The sequence below is a fragment of the Vulpes lagopus genome, chromosome 14 (genome assembly GCF_018345385.1).
Source record: "Vulpes lagopus strain Blue_001 chromosome 14, ASM1834538v1, whole genome shotgun sequence".
In the NCBI taxonomy this organism is placed as follows: Eukaryota; Metazoa; Chordata; class Mammalia; order Carnivora; family Canidae; genus Vulpes; species Vulpes lagopus.
The window spans coordinates 17,642,103-17,659,888 of record NC_054837.1 but is presented as its reverse complement, the minus strand read 5'-3'; the positions used below and the strand labels follow the sequence as shown (position 1 = coordinate 17,659,888).

Sequence of the window (17,786 nt, the reverse complement as noted above, 5' to 3'; positions counted from 1 at the left end):
AACGCCTCTGAATCTGAGAGAAAAGCTGCCAAACTGTTTGGTTCTGAATGGAGGTGCTTCTCTTGCCTTCTCCCTATGTGGTTAGTTCGGGAGGAGGAGGAGGCTGAGAGCCACATGGCTACACCCCCAGCACCAAGCACAGAACCTGGTTTGCAGGACAGTCAGTAGGACGGCGCACGGACAAACGGATGCTCTGCACTGACTCCCGCCGAATGTCCACAATTGTGGGGCTTGGTGCTTCAGTTCCTGGGGAAATGGGTTTCTTTGCAGAAAACTGCAGGGACGCCCGGGTGGCTCAGTGGCTGAGCATCTGCCTTTGGCTCAGGTCCTGATCCCGGGGTCCTGGAATCGAGTCCCACATCGGGCGCCCCGCAGGGAGCCTGCTTCTCCCTCTGCCTGTGTCTCTGCCTCTCTCTTTGTGTCTCTCATGAATAAATAAATAAAATCTTAAAAAAAGATTCAGGAAATGGGCGTTTCAGACGTTGCAAAAGCCACTCTGGAAGAGCTAACCTGTAGACCTGGAAGGTTTGGTGGCATGTACCTGCTGGTGCCCTCACTGCTCCAGGTCAGACTGGCATCCTCTGCCCTCTGGCCCACTGTGGCCACAGGCTCCCCGTCTGTCCCTGATGCCGCGCTCTGCGATGGCTTGTATAGATACAACCCGAGAGGTGGCTCGCACTCCTCGCCCCCTCTTTCTTCGGGAGCTCTTGTTTTCTTGGCTTTGGCCGATAGTGCTAATGCATTTACAAAGAGTGAGCGAGGCCACACAAGACATAGCAGCTGGCCCCTGTGTGGAGCGAGCTTCTGGAGTGTTTTGGAAGAGACCGACATGTCTTAAATTAAGCATGACATATGTGATGCATTTAAAGTAAGGTTTTAAAGCATACATTTCAATCGGTTTCCTTGTGTTTTTTATGACAGGTTCAGCGAAACCCTGAGAGTCCTGTGTTTCTAGGTTTGGGAGAGACTTCAAAATGTTCCTTAGCTGTTTATTGTGGTGGTTCAAAAAACAAAACAAAACAAAACAAAAAAAACAAAACCAAACCAAAAAACATGTCTCTTTTCCCCCCTTTGTTCACTAATGTATTAATTAATTCGCAGATGCGTTGGTACAGCCATATTTATATACCAGGCATTTGCCAGGCATTTGAAACGGAAACTCAAGAGGAAGCCCAAGATGTGAAGCAGATTACAGATAACAGAGACATTGTTTGGTTACGAGGGGTATGGACCAAGACTCTTCTTTCCCCCTTTACTGCCCTGTGGGATGGCCCCTGAGCTGGATGGGTTCAAGGATCCCAGAGTAGGGAGACACGCATGTACCGTTGATCCTAATTTGCCAGCGGTTGCTGTGGGTGACTTCTTTCCCCAGGACAAGCTGTGCAGGGAAGCATCCCAGCCACACTTGGGCAGATGAGCTGGCGGCAGGACAGTGAAGGGTTAATGTGGTCACAGCAGGTGGCTGACAGCAGACCTATTGAGCAGTAGAGCTTCTTCCTATGGTCCAGCAAAACTGGGGGCTTGGGGTGCTCTTGGGGAGGTCAGCAGGTGAGCTTCCAGCTTAGCTCTTCACAGGGTTTTGTCATCTAGTAGCAATTGACCGTTGGCCACTACCCAGCTTGCCAGAACCGGAATAACTCTTCCTGTGTCCTAGATTGCTTAGCATCATGAAACTGGAGGTACCTGTCCTTGTTCAGAATCCTTGAAGGGGGACTACTGGGTGGCTCAGTGGTTGAGCATCTGCCTTCAGCTCAGGGCATGATCCCGGGGTCCTGGGATCGAATCCCACATCGGGCTTCCTGCAGGGAGCCTGCTTCTCCCTCTATGTCTCTGCCTCTATGCCTTTCATGAATAAATAAGTAAAATCTTAAAAAAAAAATCCAAGAAGAGTGGGGAGCAGAAGAATACCTCTTCATTCATCTATTTATTCATTCAACTGTTATTTATGTACTCAACAAGTATGTATTCGGTGCTATTATATGTCAGGCCGCCGTGCTAGCTTCTGGGGACTCTGGATGCCTTCTGGGAGCTTGCCGTTGAAAGGGAGAGGCGAGTATAAAGTGAAAGTTCAGGCAGCATTAAATACAACTATGGAGCTATGACTAGTCCTGCCAAGGATGTCTGGTGCTCCATGGACATGTAAGAGGAAGATTGTACCAGGCTGTGTGTGTGTAGTGGTTGGGGGTGGGGAGGATTGCAGAGATGCCTGAGCTCTGTTCTGAGGGCTGGGCCGGTGTCTGTGTGAATGAGAAGGGTATTCCAGCCAGCAGGCACAGCTCGTGCAAAGGCCCTGAGGTGGTGTTTCAGGACCTGGAGCAGATGGAATGTTTAAATACTTCTGAGCCGGAGAAACAGCTCCCAAATTAGCCAACAACTTGCATTCTCTCGTGTCGCCTCTCAGCCTGGGGAGTCTTCAGGGATCACCATTCCCAATTCTAAGCAGCTAATACTAATCCTGTGCTCCCACATCCCCCTTTATATACCATGGTATTTATTACCTAGAGTTGTAATTGCTGCTGCTGTGTGTGTGTGTGTGTGTGTGCGTGTGTTTCTTAAACAAGACTGTGAGTTCCCTGAACGCAGGGGACTTTTCTTGCTCATCTCTGCACACGTGGTAGGTGCTCAGTGAACATGTTGCAGAGGAACGGGGGAGATTTCTATTGAGTACCCACCGTGGACTCAGCCCTCTTTTTGCTACGATATTGAGAAGCCAAGAGGAGTGCGTTTTACAAGCTGGAGATGATGCCAGCGGATGCAGTTGGAGCTTTTGTGCCGTCTGTGCACACACTTCCGGAACTCCGGAGCCTAGGCTGTGGTCCTGTGTCTCTTGAGACCTGCTGAGGCTCAGCCTGGGGGTGTGGGGGGGGGACGAGCCCCCACCCCCCACCCGCTCCTGCCACCACAGCAGTGTGCGCCAGCCCTGTTCGCGATGGGACGTGACACCGCTGACTCTCTCAGGCAGGCACACATCCCCAGCCAGGGCCTGCCAGCTCGGGTAAGTGGGGCCGGAGTGTCCAGGAGGAGGAGGGTGCCAGTGGGCTCTGCCAAGGGATTTCCTCTCCGTGTTTCGGATCCTCTCGTTGCTCTGGGTCTCGTGTCCGGGCTACGTGTGTGTCCCAAAGCAGCGTTTCCAGGGGGCCACGGGGACTGGCTTCTAAAGGTGAACGATCCTGATTTGGGGCAGGACTCGATCTGCCTTCCAACCCTGCCATCGTCCGATTTTCCGATGCTGCGTATCTAGCCCTCTTCGCTGCCTCTAACCCTGTCTAGACAGCGTTCTCCAGTTTGGGGAGAAGAAATCTGTTAGCACCATCGAGCGTGTAAGGAAGAGAAAATATCAAAATCTGTCTGCCTTTCTTTCCTGCAGGCTGCCGAGTGAGTCAGAGCCGGGGGCAGCAGAGTGGGGCCCCAGGAAGGGAAGCAGGAGACTCGCGTTTAACTAAAATACCTTCTACTTCATGTCCATCTAGACGGGGGGCCCGCAGAGGACACAGGCATGAAGGTGGGGGCAGGGTGATGGGGGCTGATCCACAACAGTGACTTGTCTGGCCCTTTCTAAGACCAGAAACGAGAAAAGATAGAATGTTTAAGAAGGCCGTGTTGCGTGGGGTGAGGACATGAGGTTGAGTCTGAGCTGTGTGATGCAGGCAAGTCAGGTGACCTCTCTGGGCCCTGACTCTTCATCCTCACAGTGATGGTGATCGCGATAACCCCTGCGTCTCAGGGTTGTGCAGGGATTAATATGAGAGGAGGGCTCCTGGCTGGAGAGAACAGAGCTTGTAGCTGGACGCCCAAGGGGCTTGCGCCAGAGCCGCTGCAAAACGGCGGTCGGATAATCATCGCACCCACCTCGTAGGGTTATAAAGAGGATGTGATTTATAAGACACGAAGCGCCTGGCTTACCTTGAGGCCTCACCCGTGGTGAGCCCCCACCATTAGCCGCTACTCTTCTCCTGGAGGCTCTGAAGGCAGCCAGCAGGGGGTAGGGGTGGGAAAGTGGAGATAAGGGACAATCTCTTGGCATTGGGGGCTGAGCTTTGGCCTCCGGAGCCACTGACCAACTCTGTGACCTTAAGGACTCCCTAAGGACTTAAGGACCTTAGGGACTCCTTTCTGCTGCTGTATAAACTGGGGCTGGTCCTCTACCCTCTTTGTGCTTGGTGCTCGGCACAGGGCTGTGAGGAGGGTCAGCGGGGATGCCTGATGGGGGCAGGCTCCAAAATGGGGAATGACTTGGGGATAACGGGTGAGGGGACGTGAGGATGCCCTCAGCGGGGCTTTTGCTGGGAGTATGCGGTGGATGTTTGGAGTCCGACCTGGTTCAAATGCCGATGTTGCCTCTTGCTCTCTAAGTGACATCAGGCCAGCTCCTTGGCCCCTCTGAGCTGGTTTTCTTCTCTATGCAGGAGAGATAATAATCCCTTTTTACCTGAGAGCTGGCCTTGAGATCAGCTGAGTGGGGCCAGTCCTAGACAGTGTTGCACCCTTTCCCCACCATTGGGCCTTCAGAGGTGGCCCATCCTCAGAGGTGGCCCATCCAGTCCACTCCCTTTGCCCAGGGCTCTGGGAGGTGGAGAGGCTGGTCCAGGCTTGCCTGGTGAGGTTGGTGGAGAGCTCTGGCCTCCTGGGCCCATTCCCCCTCCTTAACCGCTCTGCTTGGACTCAGACGCCGACTGAGATTTAAATTTACTTTTTTCCCCCCTGTCCTTTGCTTTTCCCTTTCAGTGGTTGCTTCTCTAGCTCAGATGTTCTTAATCCCCATGGATCCAGGACCGTAGCCATGGCGACGCGGGTCGAGGTGGGTTCCCTAACTTCCCTGACAGGAGTGCCGGGCCTCGGCGAGATCGCCAAGGAGGAGACCCTGACGAGGACCTACTTCGCGCAGGCCGGCGACGCCCCTGGGGCGCCCTCCGCGTTGCTCTTGGAAGGAAAAAGCCCCCTGAGGAGCCCGACCCGCTTGCTCCCGCTGCCCAGACTTGCCCCCAAGCCCTTCTGCAGGGAGAAGGCCCTGGACGTGAAAGCCCCTGCCCCGTCCTCGGGGCCCGGCCCGGCCAGCCCGGCACCTCCCTGTGGGCGCTCCCAGGACCTGGTGGGAAAGGACCTGGGTGACAAGATGCCCGGCCTGGTGGGGCAGGAGCCAGGGAACGGGGAGGGCCTGAGGAGGAGCTCGTCTCTGTTTCACAAGACCACCTTCCTGCGGCCCCGCCCCAACACCATGATGGTCTTTGAAACCAGCAAAGCGGGCCCCGCTCTGGCCAAGGGGGTCGGTGAGGGGGCTCGGGAGGCCACCACGGGTGTGTCTCAGGAGCCCACGTCGGGGTCCCGGCCCGAGGTGGCCGCCAAGCCTGCCCTGCCTGCCCGAAAGCCTGGGGCCCTTCCCCGGCCGGCCTCCCTGTCGCAGGACACCAGGTCAGCTGCCCCCCAGGAGGAGGCAGGCCCAAGTGAGACTCTGTCGAAGGCCAGCAGCGTGGAGGACAGGCCTCGCCTGAGGAGAAGGCCCGTGTCGGCCATCTTCGTCGAATCCATTCAGCCTCAGAAGCCGGGCCCCGGCGGGGCGGCCACTGGGGGCAAAGCGCCCCCCGCCCCGCCTGAGAAGACATGGGTGAGGAGGCCCAGGCCTCTGTCCATGGACCTCACAGCCCGGTTTGAGAGCAAAGAGGCCTTGCTGAAGAGGGTGGCGGACGAGGCCGCCGCAGGTTCCCCTGTCCAGTGGCGGGGGCCTGAGAGGTCCGACCCGGAGCCCAAAGGGGATGCCGAGTGTTTGGTCAAAGAAAACCCTCGCCTTCATGACCCAGACTCAGACTCCCTGGAAGTAGCCAGGAAGACCCGAGAACAGAGGGAGAAGGTGCTTTTTAGGCAGGCGGAGACAGGCAGCCCCAGAACTGCGGGGGGCTCGGCCAGGGGCACCCCCCCGGATGAGCAGCAGCCTGGGGAAGAGAAAGCTAAGCCGCTCAGGGAGCCCGAGAGGGCGCCCCCGTCCCCCTCACCCAGACCTGGGAGAGAGCAGGACTTGGCTGAGGTCAAGAGCAGAGCAGCTGATGGGGACAGCCGGCTGGAGGGAGCATGGACCCCCCGGAGCAGCGTCAAGAGGCGCGTCAGCCTGTTTGTGGAGGAGAGCACCTTGACCTCGGCAGCAGAATCTGGGCCCGCACCGGCCGCCCCCGAGCCTCCGTCAGCTGCCCTGGAGCCTGAGAAAGTGGGTGTGAGCGTCCAGGAGCGGATCAAAGGCTGGGCCGCCGAGAGCTCAGAGGCCAAGCCAGAGCCCAGGAGGAAGACCTTCCAGGCACGGCCGCTGTCGGCGGATCTGACCAAACTGTAAGTGGGAACGTGCCACGGGCTTCGCTCAGCCTTGAGCTGCCTCACACCGCTTACCAGAGGCCCCTCGGGAAAGGGAGCCGGGCTCCAGGCTCTGCACTAGGCACCTTACAACCTACATGCCCCTGCACCTCGATGTACCCCCAGCCCCCGAGAGGAGGTGGCCTTAGCTTCTCAGGATAGGAGCTGGGCTGTGGAGAGGTAACGCAGCTCCCCTCTGGGTCCAGCCTCTGCCAGCAGTTCCTTTTCCTTTGCGCTTTGCAGTGGGAGGTATTGTGCCCATTTCACAGATGCGGATAGTTGAGGTGAAATACTGCCAGGAAGCCTGGAGCCCCGTGGAATTCCAGCACAGCCTGGGTCTCTGGCTAACCTTGCCTTTCCAGAAGCCTGAGGATGTGACTGTCTGGCCTAAGCCTCCATGCCTGGCCCCCCAAAATAAAATCCAATGGGTCAAGATAGCTTGAGCAAGACCCTTCCCCCTTTTGAGCCTTGGTTTCTTTGTCTTTAAAACGGAAACCTTCCTGGAAGGATTAAGGCAGACTCATAGACAATGCTGTGACTCACTCTGCCCAAAGGAAGCCGTCACAACGTTGTAGCTCCAAATGATATTATGAATCCTGCTAGTGGATGGTTTTCTAAGCTCGGCTGGCCTCTGACATCTCTTTGCTCCTTTGTTTTCCTGGCTTCCCAGCTACAACAGGGAGATGCCACTGGGTGTGTCCGCCAGCTTGTTAATGACATGCGTGCCACTGACATACTCTTGTCAGGTCGGAGCTCCCAGGGGCCACCTCTGGGCAGACTGCCCTTGGGAACCAGGACAGCCAGCTGGCCAGGGTGAGACCAGTGCCTCTGAGTATTTAGGATCATCTGGAAAAAAATGCCGAGGCCTAGGGCATACCCCCCACCACCCCCTGTCCCCCTGCCCCGAGATTTGGACTTAGTCTGGGGAGGGGGCTCATATCTTGGTCTTTTATAAAAGCTTCCCATGTGATTCTCATGTGCAGCCAGGCCCGAGTTAAGGTAACAGAGAAAGAGGTGTCCCATGCCAGGGACCTCACACACCTTTTCCTGTGTCCTCCTAGTGCCTTGGGTTATTCTCATCTGACAGATGGGGAAACTGAGGCTTGAGTTTGGACATAACTCCTCCACGGCCTCATGCCTCCCAGGAGGCAGACTCTGGAGGATTGTAGAGTGGGACATGGTTAAGTGGTTTATTTATCTCCCCTCCCTTGTCTCTGTAGCCCCCAGCCCCAAATTCATCTTTAGGGATCCATTCCAGGGAGCCATTTAGAGATGGGAACATTCTAGCACCAGAACACCCTTTCTTTCTCTTCCCCTTGGCAAGTGAAGAAACTGAGGCCCAGAGAGGGGCAATGATTTGGCCAAGGTTACCCAGAGAAGCAGAAACAGGCCTGTGCCCCCACACATTCCATGACAGCCCACCGCCCCCGAGTCCCATGGCAGGTCTGTGGTGGGGTGGTTGTTGTGCCTGGGGTTGCTAACAACAACCATTAATTATTCCTCCTGGGGCATCTTTACTCTTCCCTGAACGCCCTCACATAGCTATTAGGGCCTTGGGTAGCCTCTTATCTGCCCTACAAAAGATGATGGGGAGGTGTTAATTATCCCCGTTTTATAGATGAAGAGACAGAGGCTCAGGTGAGGTCACAAGCATGACCCAAGCTCCTGAAGTGGGGAGGCAGTTAGAGCTGGGACTAGCACTCAGGTCTCTTCACCCAAGCCTGGGGCTCCTGCCATCCAATGATGCTGTGTTTAAGGTAAGCTGTCCCCTCTGGGCCCTTCTTGGTTTGGCAACTGGAGAGGACACATCTTTTCTCAAAGCAAACCAGGCAGTGTTACTTTGTTGATTTTAATGCTGACCTCACTCCTGGTTCCTGAGCTAGTTGCAGGGTGTGGGCTGGAGGGAATCACAGATTCTGGTCCCATACAAGTAACGTGGATCTCTGTACCAGGTTTTCAAGTCCAGCATCGAGCAATGATGTCAGATACGAGAAGTGTTCTGAGTTGAGTGGTGAACTTCCTAAGGAACCTGGGGAAAAGGTAAGGAAAGAGTCCTGTGTGTGGCACATCTTGTTTTCCAGTGGGTAGCTTTAGTGACTAGAAAAAGAGCTGTTGTGATCTACAAGACCCAGAAAAGAATTAGAAGCCTCTCATGAAGCACTTTTCAAGTCCCTTTTGGGTTTGTGATTCTGCTCTCCTTAGTGTTAAGTATTATTTACAAATGTCATTGCCAGGTTGTATTTATTTTTTCCTGTGCATAGAGGAAGAGGGACCTGGCTTTCTTAGGTACGAACACCTGCTTTATTAAGAAATTAAAATTTAGGTTTAAAACTGTTAATAGTAACTCCCTCTGTTTCCCTTATCAGGGTCCTTGTTCCCTTCCCTACCTTAGCTCATCACCTAGCAGTAGCAGAATGAGGGAAAAATACCAGCAACTAAATTGCTTAAAAGTATTTTTATTTAATCCATTTAACAAGGAAAAGCTCATAAAATAACCACTAGGTCTGACCCATTTGTGGTTGATGCTTCGTGCAGAGTTTTAATTCTTTTTTTTAAACAGCATATATATGAGTTTTGAAACTATATCACCATCACGATACCGAACATCTCCGGCACGTGCAAGTTTCTTTTTTTGTAGCCACCCTTGTCCCCTCCTCCTACCCCCAAACAGCCACTGATCTGCTTTCTGTTATTCTAGATGAGTTTGCATTTTGTAGGTTTTTTCTAGATTTTTCTATAAATGCAACCAGTGCTTTTTTTTTTTATCTGTCTTCTTTCACCCAGAATAATTATTTTGAGATGTGTCATATCGTGTGCATGTGTATATCAATAGTTTATTCCTTTCTGTAGCTGGGTTGCATTCCATTGTGTGGGCAGACATGATCTGTTTATCCATTTGGCCTGTTGATGGATGTTTGGGTTGTTTCCTGTTTTGGGGGGCCTTTGCATGTAAAAGAGCTCTGAACATTTGTGGGCAAGGCTTTGTAGGGACATCTATTTTCTTTTCTTTTGGGTAAATGCCTAGGAATGGCTGGATGGTATGGTAGGTGGAGGTTTCACTTTTTAAGACACGTATGCAGACTTTTAAACACCAGAGCTTGCTGGCGAGCCCACTTGTACACTGTGAGCTGGATCCGAGGGGCAGTGCCCACCACTCCTGAGGTGGGGTTTTCCCTGCTTTTTGTCCTTGGATGTTCTGAAACACTTCTTTGAAAATGGTGGAGAGAGGGTCCCATTGAAGTAAAGCCTCTTATATTCGCATTAAAATGGTATAGTGGTAACAAGAACCGAAAGGACCATGTGAAGCAAGTGGGACAAAGAGCTGGTTGTCATTGAATCTAGGGGATGGGTTGAGGTGAAGTTATTATTTTCTCTGTACTTTTGTATATGTTTGGAAAACTTTTAAGAAATGAAAGTTAATAAAGGAACCCTTCCTTGCTTTATTTATTATTTGAGATTACAGAGATTTGATCTCTGTAAATAGATTTTTCTTTTGGTAATTCTTTTTATTGTAGTAAAAGACACATAACATGAAATATACAATTTTAATTTTTTTTTGAGAACAGTGAATATATTTTTAAATTTTTTTTTTTAATTATTTATTTTTGATAGTCATACAGAGAGAGAGAGAGAGGCAGAGACACAGGCAGAGGGAGAAGCAGGCTCCATGCACCGGGAGCCCGACGCGGGACTCGATCCCGGGTCTCCAGGATCGCGCCCTGGGCCAAAGGCAGGCGCCAAACCGCTGCGCCACCCAGGGATCCCCTATTTTTAAATTTAAAAACAATCTTTCTCAGGGTGCCTGAGTGGCTCTCTTGGTTAAGCATCTGCCTTCAGCTCAGGTCATGATCTCAGGGTCCTGGGATGGAATCCCACATCAGACTCCCCGCTCAGCAGGGAGTATGCTTTTCCCTCAGTCCCTCCCCCAGCTCACACTTGCTCTCTCTCTCTCAAATAAATAAATAAATAAAATTTAAAAGTGTATATATACACACATATATGTGTGTATATATACCCACAAACATATATGAAAATATACACTCACAATACTAGGAGAAAGTTCCAAAACATTCTTCAAAGATACACTCCTCCCCATTGATAACAGCTGTTATCCAGGAAGGGCACTGGTAGTAGAATATTTGAAGTCTCAAAAGGACTTGAGCTTTGTCTTGTTTAGAAAGAATGGATTCAGGGGCACCTGAGTGGCTCAGTGGTTGAGTGTCTGCCTTTGGCCCAGGGCATGATCCCAGGGTCCTGGGATCGAGTTCTGCATCAGACTCCTTGCAGGGAGCCTAATTCTCCCCTTGCCTATGTTTCTGCTTCTCTCTGTGTGTCTCTCATGAATAAATAAATAAAATCTTAAAAAAAAAAAGAGAAGAGAATGGATTCATACATTATGTATGCAAATTTTATGTAATAAAATGTGAGTCAACACTTTAAATGAAAATAGCTTTTGAATTCTTTAATGGCATTCCATCATCTGCAGTAGAGATTGGCAAACTGTAGCTCTGTGTGTATCCTAATTATTTTATTTTATTTTTATTTATTTAAGATTTATTCATTTTTTTGTGAGAGATAGAGATCATGAGTGGGGGTAAGGAGGGGAAGAGGGAGAGGCAGACAAGCAGATTCCCTGCTGAGTGGGGAGCCCAAGAGACACACAGGGGGCTCCATCCCAGGACCCTGAGGTCATGATCTGAACTGAAATCAAGATTTGGACACTCAACAGATTGAGCCCCCCAAGCACCGCATCCTAACAATTCTAAAGTGAATAATTCAGTGACATTACGTGTATTCTCAGCATTATACAACCACCACCACCATCTCGTTCCAGAATTTATTTATTTTTTAAAATGTAAGTAATCTCTACACCCAGTGTGGGGCTTAAACTCATGACCTTGAGGTTAAGACCCACATGCTCTTCTGACTGAGCTATCCAGCTGCCACCAGAATTTTTTATCACTCCAAATGTAAACCTTAACTAGTCATTCACTTCCCGTCTTCCACCTGTGGCCTCTGGCAACCACGAATCTACTTTCTATCCCCATAGACCTGCCTGTTCTGAGTTCCATATAAGTGGAATTATAAAACATGTATCCTTTTATGTCTGGCTTCTTTCAATTAGCAGAATATTGCTTTCAAGGTTCATCTATGTTGGAGCATGAATCGGTATTTTGTTCCTTTTTATGGCTGAATATGATCCCATTGTATAGATAGGCCATGATTTGTTTATCCATTCTTCTGCAGGTAGACATTTGGGTGATTTCTAGCTTTTGAAGATTGTGAAGTGTACTGCTGTAGACATAGGTGCACACACAAAAAAAAAAGACATAGGTGCACAATTTTTTGTGTGAACCCCTCTTTTCACTTCTTTTGGGTATCTACCCAGGAATGGGATTGGTGGGTTAGATGGTGGTTTCCTTAACTTGTTGAAGGAGACTTCTTTCTAGATTAAGTAGACATCTTTACAGATTAAGAAATGACTAAGTAATACATGTATATTATAAAACCGAACAGAACTGAGTGTGTAAGAGGGAAAGCGATGTTCTCCTCATTCCTTCCTCCTCCCCTCACTCCCTTCCTGACAGTTTGATTTGTATCTTTTCTCCACTGTGTATCTATCTACATGTATATACACATACACACACAGTTGTTGAGAAACGGTATTGTTTTATAAATACACTGTTCCACAGTCTGCTTTTCTCTCACCCACACCACAGTATTTTATGTGTTGTTAGAGGTGACATGAGGACCCTCTCCCCTTCTGTGGATGCAGGTGCCCTGTGGCATTCCATTGTCTAATTGAATTATGTCAGAGCTCATTTAGCCTGTGCCCCACAAATGGGCATTTAGGTTATTTCTGTGTCGGTTTGCTTTCTCTCTTTGCAGTGCTCCCCGAGCACTCTTGTTTATCCAGACTTGAGCATGTGAAGCAAAAAAGAATCTTGGGAGGAAATTGGCCAGATTAAAAGGAAAATGAGTATTTTAAGATCATGACATGAATGCTGAACTGTTCAAAAGTTGTACCCATTTATGTCATTGCCAACAGTACCCAAGAGTGTTCATTTTCTCACATCCTCACCCACACTGGGTGTGTTCAGTCTTTAGAATTTTATGGTATCTTATGGTTTGATTTTAAAATCAGCTGTTTTGATCAGCTCACCTCTTCCTTTCTCTTTCAAATCCCTTAACGTAAATTGGATTGTTTTTTTCTTTCTTTTTTTTTTTTTCCAGCAAAAGGAAGGGCATGGTGTGGATGGAACATCCGTTCCAAGAAGCCCCTGGAAGCCTGGGACGCTCCGGGAGAAGTCTAGGCAGACAGAGCGGAAAGACGGTTCTAACCAAGTCCCTGTCAACTATCGAGGTGAAAGCTCGGTGGGGGCTCTGACCCCTTCTGACAGCACTCCAGAAGATGATGGAAGCTTCCAGACCGTGTGGGCTACTGTGTTTGAGCATCATGTGGAGAGACACACAGTGGCTAACCAGTCGGGACTTCGTCCCTCGGCCACACCCCCCAGAGATGTGGCGGATGCCCGTGTCTCAGAGCTCAAACCCAGGCCTGAGAGAGGCTCTTGGCTGGGGAGGGACCTGCCAGAAAAGACGAACCTCACGAAACAGAACTCCAGATGGGTTGAGAATCCCAGTACAGAGAAATGGGGATGGACCGCCCTTTCAAATGGTGAACCCAAACAGTATCATGTGCCCCTCTCAGAAGAGTACTCTTCGGATGAAAAACACAGTAAAAATTCTCCTCTATCCCAGAAGGTCGAGCCCAAGTATGACATCATGCACACCGTGGGCAACCGGGCGCACAGTGAGGCCATCTCCACGGCGTTAGAGGAAAAAGCCATGACCCTGCGAAGCAGCAGGTCTCACCTCTCACCGAAGGGGAGGCAGCAGTCCCATGAGGTCACCCCTGCTGACCCAGAGTGCAGGCTGGAAGGTCAGGTTGGGTCTGTCCAAAGGGTCAGTTTGATTTGGGAAGCCCGAGGGTTTCATGAAGCGAGTGGGCCAAAGCCTGACTCCCGAGAGCCAAAGGACACGTTTGGGAGCAATAGCCTGTCACCCAAATGGGCAGGTGGGGTGACCATGAACTGGCACAAAGCCACCGTGGTGGCCAGTGAAGAGAAAGGCTCAGATTTGAACTCTGAGGGCAACAGCGAGCACTCAGCCAGGCCCTGCGGTCCCGAAGTCACCTCGGGGAGGGCCGTCCAGGCTGCTGTCCGGGAGGCCCCGCATGTGGGGCCTGGTATGGCCAGAACCTGGTCAGGAGGCTATAGCTTAGCAGGAGGAAGGGCTCCCCACCGGGGGTGCCCTCTGGATGAGCCCTCTGACTTCCGAGCACAGCCGCGTGCAGAAGTGCGGGTGCAGAAGGGGCCCCTAGTTGTTGCTGCCAGTGAGGGCAAACCACCACCGGCCCAGGCGCTGGAGCCTGAGGCCAAGATGCGGAAGGCGGGCCCTGTGGACCAGAGATTCGAGAGGTGGCGGCGGAGGACGTTGCCCCATGACGTGAAGTTTGATGAATTCAGCTTCCTGGGCCCAGAAAACTCTTGGAAGGTGGAGCAGAGACAAACTGAACCTTTGAGCCCCACCACCAGTGCCTTAAGAAAACCTGAGCCATCCCACAGTAGGGTGGAGACGCAGGAGGTGAGCCCTGGTGCTTCACAGGACCAGACTCGGCCAGCAGTGAAGCAAGGGTCCTCTTTGGAACCCAGGGCGACATTTTTTGCGGTGACGTATCAGATTCCTGATACTCAAAAAGCAAAGAGTGTTGTTAAGTCAGGGCCTGAAAACTTGACAGAACATTCTAGAAAAATAGTCCCACCTCCTTCTCCTCATTCTCGAACATCTGCCTTGGTTTCTCTTAACCATGAAGAGCCACTGGAGGCCAAGGGGAGTAACAGCTGGTCTAAGGGCAAAGAGCGGGACGGCACAAGCTATTCAAAACCTCTGAAGCCAACAGACCGCCCATCGCCTCTTGGGGACAGGGTTCTGGATGCTTCTAGTGAAAGAATCATGGGTGCTGATGCTTTATGGATCCATGGGGGACCAGAAGATGGCTCCAGTTTTCAGAGTGGGAGCAGGACATCCCCCAGCAATGCCCCCAAAACACCCCCGGCTTCCAGAAGTCACCCAGAAGCCAGCGATCTCCTCATCAGAAGGGACACCGAAGTGATCAGCGTGAAGGTCCCAGGTAAAGTCAAAGATGGCTACAGATCCAGCGTGCTGGACATCGACGCCCTGATGGCGGAGTACAAGAAGCAGGAGGTTCAGGAGCGGGTGGAGGGTACACCTGCAGTGCCCAGCGGCTCAACTCAGGAGAGGCCAGGCCAGCAAGGCAGGCTAGAGCCGAGAAGGAGGAGCTGGAAGGAGAGGTCCGAAGCCGAGGGTGTCCGGACACAAGCCAGTTTTGCCGAAGCAAACCACAGTTCTTCCCTTGGCTCAGGCAAGCAGCCGGCAGAGACCCCAGGGGCAGCCGCGAACACCAAATTCAGCCCTCCTCTGTGGGCTCTGCCCCTCTCGGCTCCTTCTGAAAAATATCCAGGGGCCTCTTCTGGTCCCAGGAGAAAAGTTTCGGGAATCCCCGAGGATGACAGAAAGGACTTTGTTAGTAAACATCAGAGTGCAAACTATCAGAACTACCCAGCGGAGTCAAAGCCCACTCCCTGGGAGGATCTGGGTGGTGGGGCCTACGTTTTGGCCAGATCCTCTCCCACTGACCAGAAGAAAGGGACCCCAAGGAAATCCGTCGGGAGGGGAGAGGAGGGCAGTGCCGTCCAGTGGGGTGATCACCCATATGACTGCGGCAGGCCACTGCTGGATGTCAAGAGGGCCTATTCGGAGAAAGGCCCCTCTGCCAAAATCCGAGAGGGCCTGTGTGTCATGCAGGAAGCCAGAGAGAGGAGGCAAGAGCAGCCCAAAGGGAGGTCCAGCCTCTCCGGAGACAGTTCTGAGGCCAAGGAGACCAGAATGGGGCCCTGCCGGCGGGAGTCGGGGACTCGAGACAGTTTAAAGGTGAGTAGGAAGGCTGCCTCAGTTTTGTAAAATGTTGATTAAGATATAGGCCAGGGCTCTCAACCTCCCATACCCTGGGGGCCGGGTGGGTATGTAAATAAATGGAGTCAGACCAAGAGTGGGACTGGGGGCGGGGGTGGAGATTGGGGCAAATAGCCCATTTCCTGTGGTGGGGGGGAAGGGCAGCTGCTGCTCACTTCCGGCTGCTTTTTGATGTCCGTGGGCCACCAGTTTGATCTGGCCTAGAGTGATGATAATCATGCATGTATGGAGCACCGGCTGCCTGTTCCTGTGTATTGTATCAAGTTCATTATCGTGTCCCTAATATTCAGCATAATGCGTGACATTTTGTGAACCTGCAAGGAATACTTGTTGAATGAGTGAACGAGCCATCTTCTGTGAGTCTCATGACGATCCCTCTTTTGTGGGATTGTTGGTAGTTTGGGTTGCCATAGAAGCAGACCCTTGCAAGTGGTTGTTTTTTTATTTTTTAAGATTCTATTTATTTATTTTTTTATTTGAGAGCAAGAAACAGCACGTGTGAGAGGGCATGAGTAGGGGGAGAAGCAGACTCCCCACTGAGCACAGAGCCCAACGTGGGGCTCCATCTCACGATCCTGAGATCATGACCTGAGCCAAAAATCAAGAATTGGACGCTTCACTGACTGAGCCACCCAGGTGCCCTGCAAGTAGTTGTTTTAGGAGGTGCTCCCTGGCGGGGTCCCCAGTGGAGAAGTGATGCAGGCTGGTGATGAAGTTGCCCCTCTGGGCATTTGGGGCTCATTCCCCCTGGAGTCCTCTGGAGGTGGCATAGATCACCCCTGACTTGTCCTGTCCAATGGGCAAGGAACCTGGAGTATATTTATTTTCCAGTTCCCTTCTGCCCTCCCCTGAGGCTACTTCTGAGGCTGTCAACATTCAGACTCTTCCATCCTGGCTGGTGCCACGCTCCATGGTGGAGAGGACTGCTCACACAGCAGGACACCATTGCCACTGGCATGTACTTGAGCGTGGGGCAGGGCGCCCACAATGTCTGCTGCAGATGTGATCTTTTTGTACAGATGGCAAAAATCCCAAGCCCAGAGAAGTTAAATAACACAGCACCACATGGAAACCTAGTATTTGAACCCAGGTCTGGCTAGATACACAGGCTTTCTAGTAGCTACTCGGTGGTAAATGGGAACTTTGAAGATGGGGAAGAAATCTGAGTATAAATCCCCCTATGCCTTTCTTGCATATCCTCAGCATCCTCCTTATCCCACTGGTACTTAGCTTCTTTTCTGGTCCAAATTCATAGAGTTTCTTTCTGGAAATACAAGCAAATAGGAACACACATTCTTATTTTTGCCTCTCTTTTCCATCAAAGAGAGCATCCTCTGTAGGGGCTGCAACTTTGGTTGCAAATGAGAGTAACCCACCTCTGTCCCTTAGACTGAGTGGTGAAGGGCAAACCCTTGCCCTGAGGGCCCGAGCCTCATCTATCTCATCTAGAAAAAGAAAGTAGAGGGTCTGGCCTGGACAGGGACATTGTAGAAGCAAAACCGTGGGATGATGTCAATAAAGATCACGACACAAAGGGTCAGCGAAGGCTTTTCGGGTACCGCATCTAGTCTCCACTCTGCCGCTCACCAGCTGTGTGCGAGGCAGTCACTTTGCCTCCCTGGGCCTCAGGTGCCTCACCAGAATTGACAGAAGTTTCTGCCCGGGCGGCTCTGTGGGTAGGCTGAATGGAGATGCAGCGTGGACCGAGCACCCACCCAGTGCGTGGGAGCGCAGGGCCAGCCTGTGGGTTTGCCCATGTGCTGCCCCAGGAGGGGCTCATGAGGCTGTTCTTGTGGGAGCAGCGGGAGAGGGGAGAGGACAAGGAAATGTGACACTGAATCTATCCACCAGCGCCTTGCTCAGGGGCCTGCTGGCAGCGGGAGAGTCAGGGCGGCATGGAAGGGGCCCCCAGCCTGGCCTTGGATGCTGGCCCGGGGTGTGCTGGCCCCAGGAGTGCTCGTTGTCAGGGGATCTGTTTTCTCACCGAGGGATTGGGAAGCCTTGGACTGGCTCCCTGTTTCCCTTCTCTCCTGTCCAACCAGCTTTGGTTCTAGATCTTGAAAAAATAAATAAAAGCTGTATAGAAGTACAAAATGTTGGTTGTTAAAAATTCAGGGCTCACAAGAGTGGATTAAAAAAGTGTACCCCCAAACCCCTCTCCATTCCTATCCCACAGATGCAGCCACTGTTAGTTTTTGATATCTTTGGGGCTTTCCTATACCACAGAGTAGCTTGTCCATCACGTACATCTTTGTTGTTGTTTTTTTAAAGATTTTATTTATTTGTCCATGAGAGACACAGAGAAAGGCAGAAACATAGGCAGAGGGAGAAGCAGGATCCCTACAGGGAGCTCGATGTGGGACTCCATCCCAGGACCCCAGGATCATGACTGG

The 17,786-nt window shown here is 51.6% G+C and overlaps 1 protein-coding gene across 3 annotated transcripts in view; it reads left to right on the top strand.

Moving 5' to 3' along the window:
* Positions 1-17,786, top strand: part of KIAA1671 (KIAA1671 ortholog) — a 200,682-nt gene that overhangs the window by 53,349 nt on the left and 129,547 nt on the right. For all 3 annotated transcript variants that reach the window (XM_041728937.1, XM_041728938.1, XM_041728939.1), the window contains exons 3-5: positions 4,726-6,315; positions 8,289-8,376; positions 12,571-15,351. In XM_041728937.1, coding sequence (XP_041584871.1) covers positions 4,781-6,315; positions 8,289-8,376; positions 12,571-15,351 — 4,404 coding nt within the window. In that variant the 5' untranslated portion in view covers positions 4,726-4,780. The remainder of the gene's footprint in view (positions 1-4,725; positions 6,316-8,288; positions 8,377-12,570; positions 15,352-17,786) is intronic.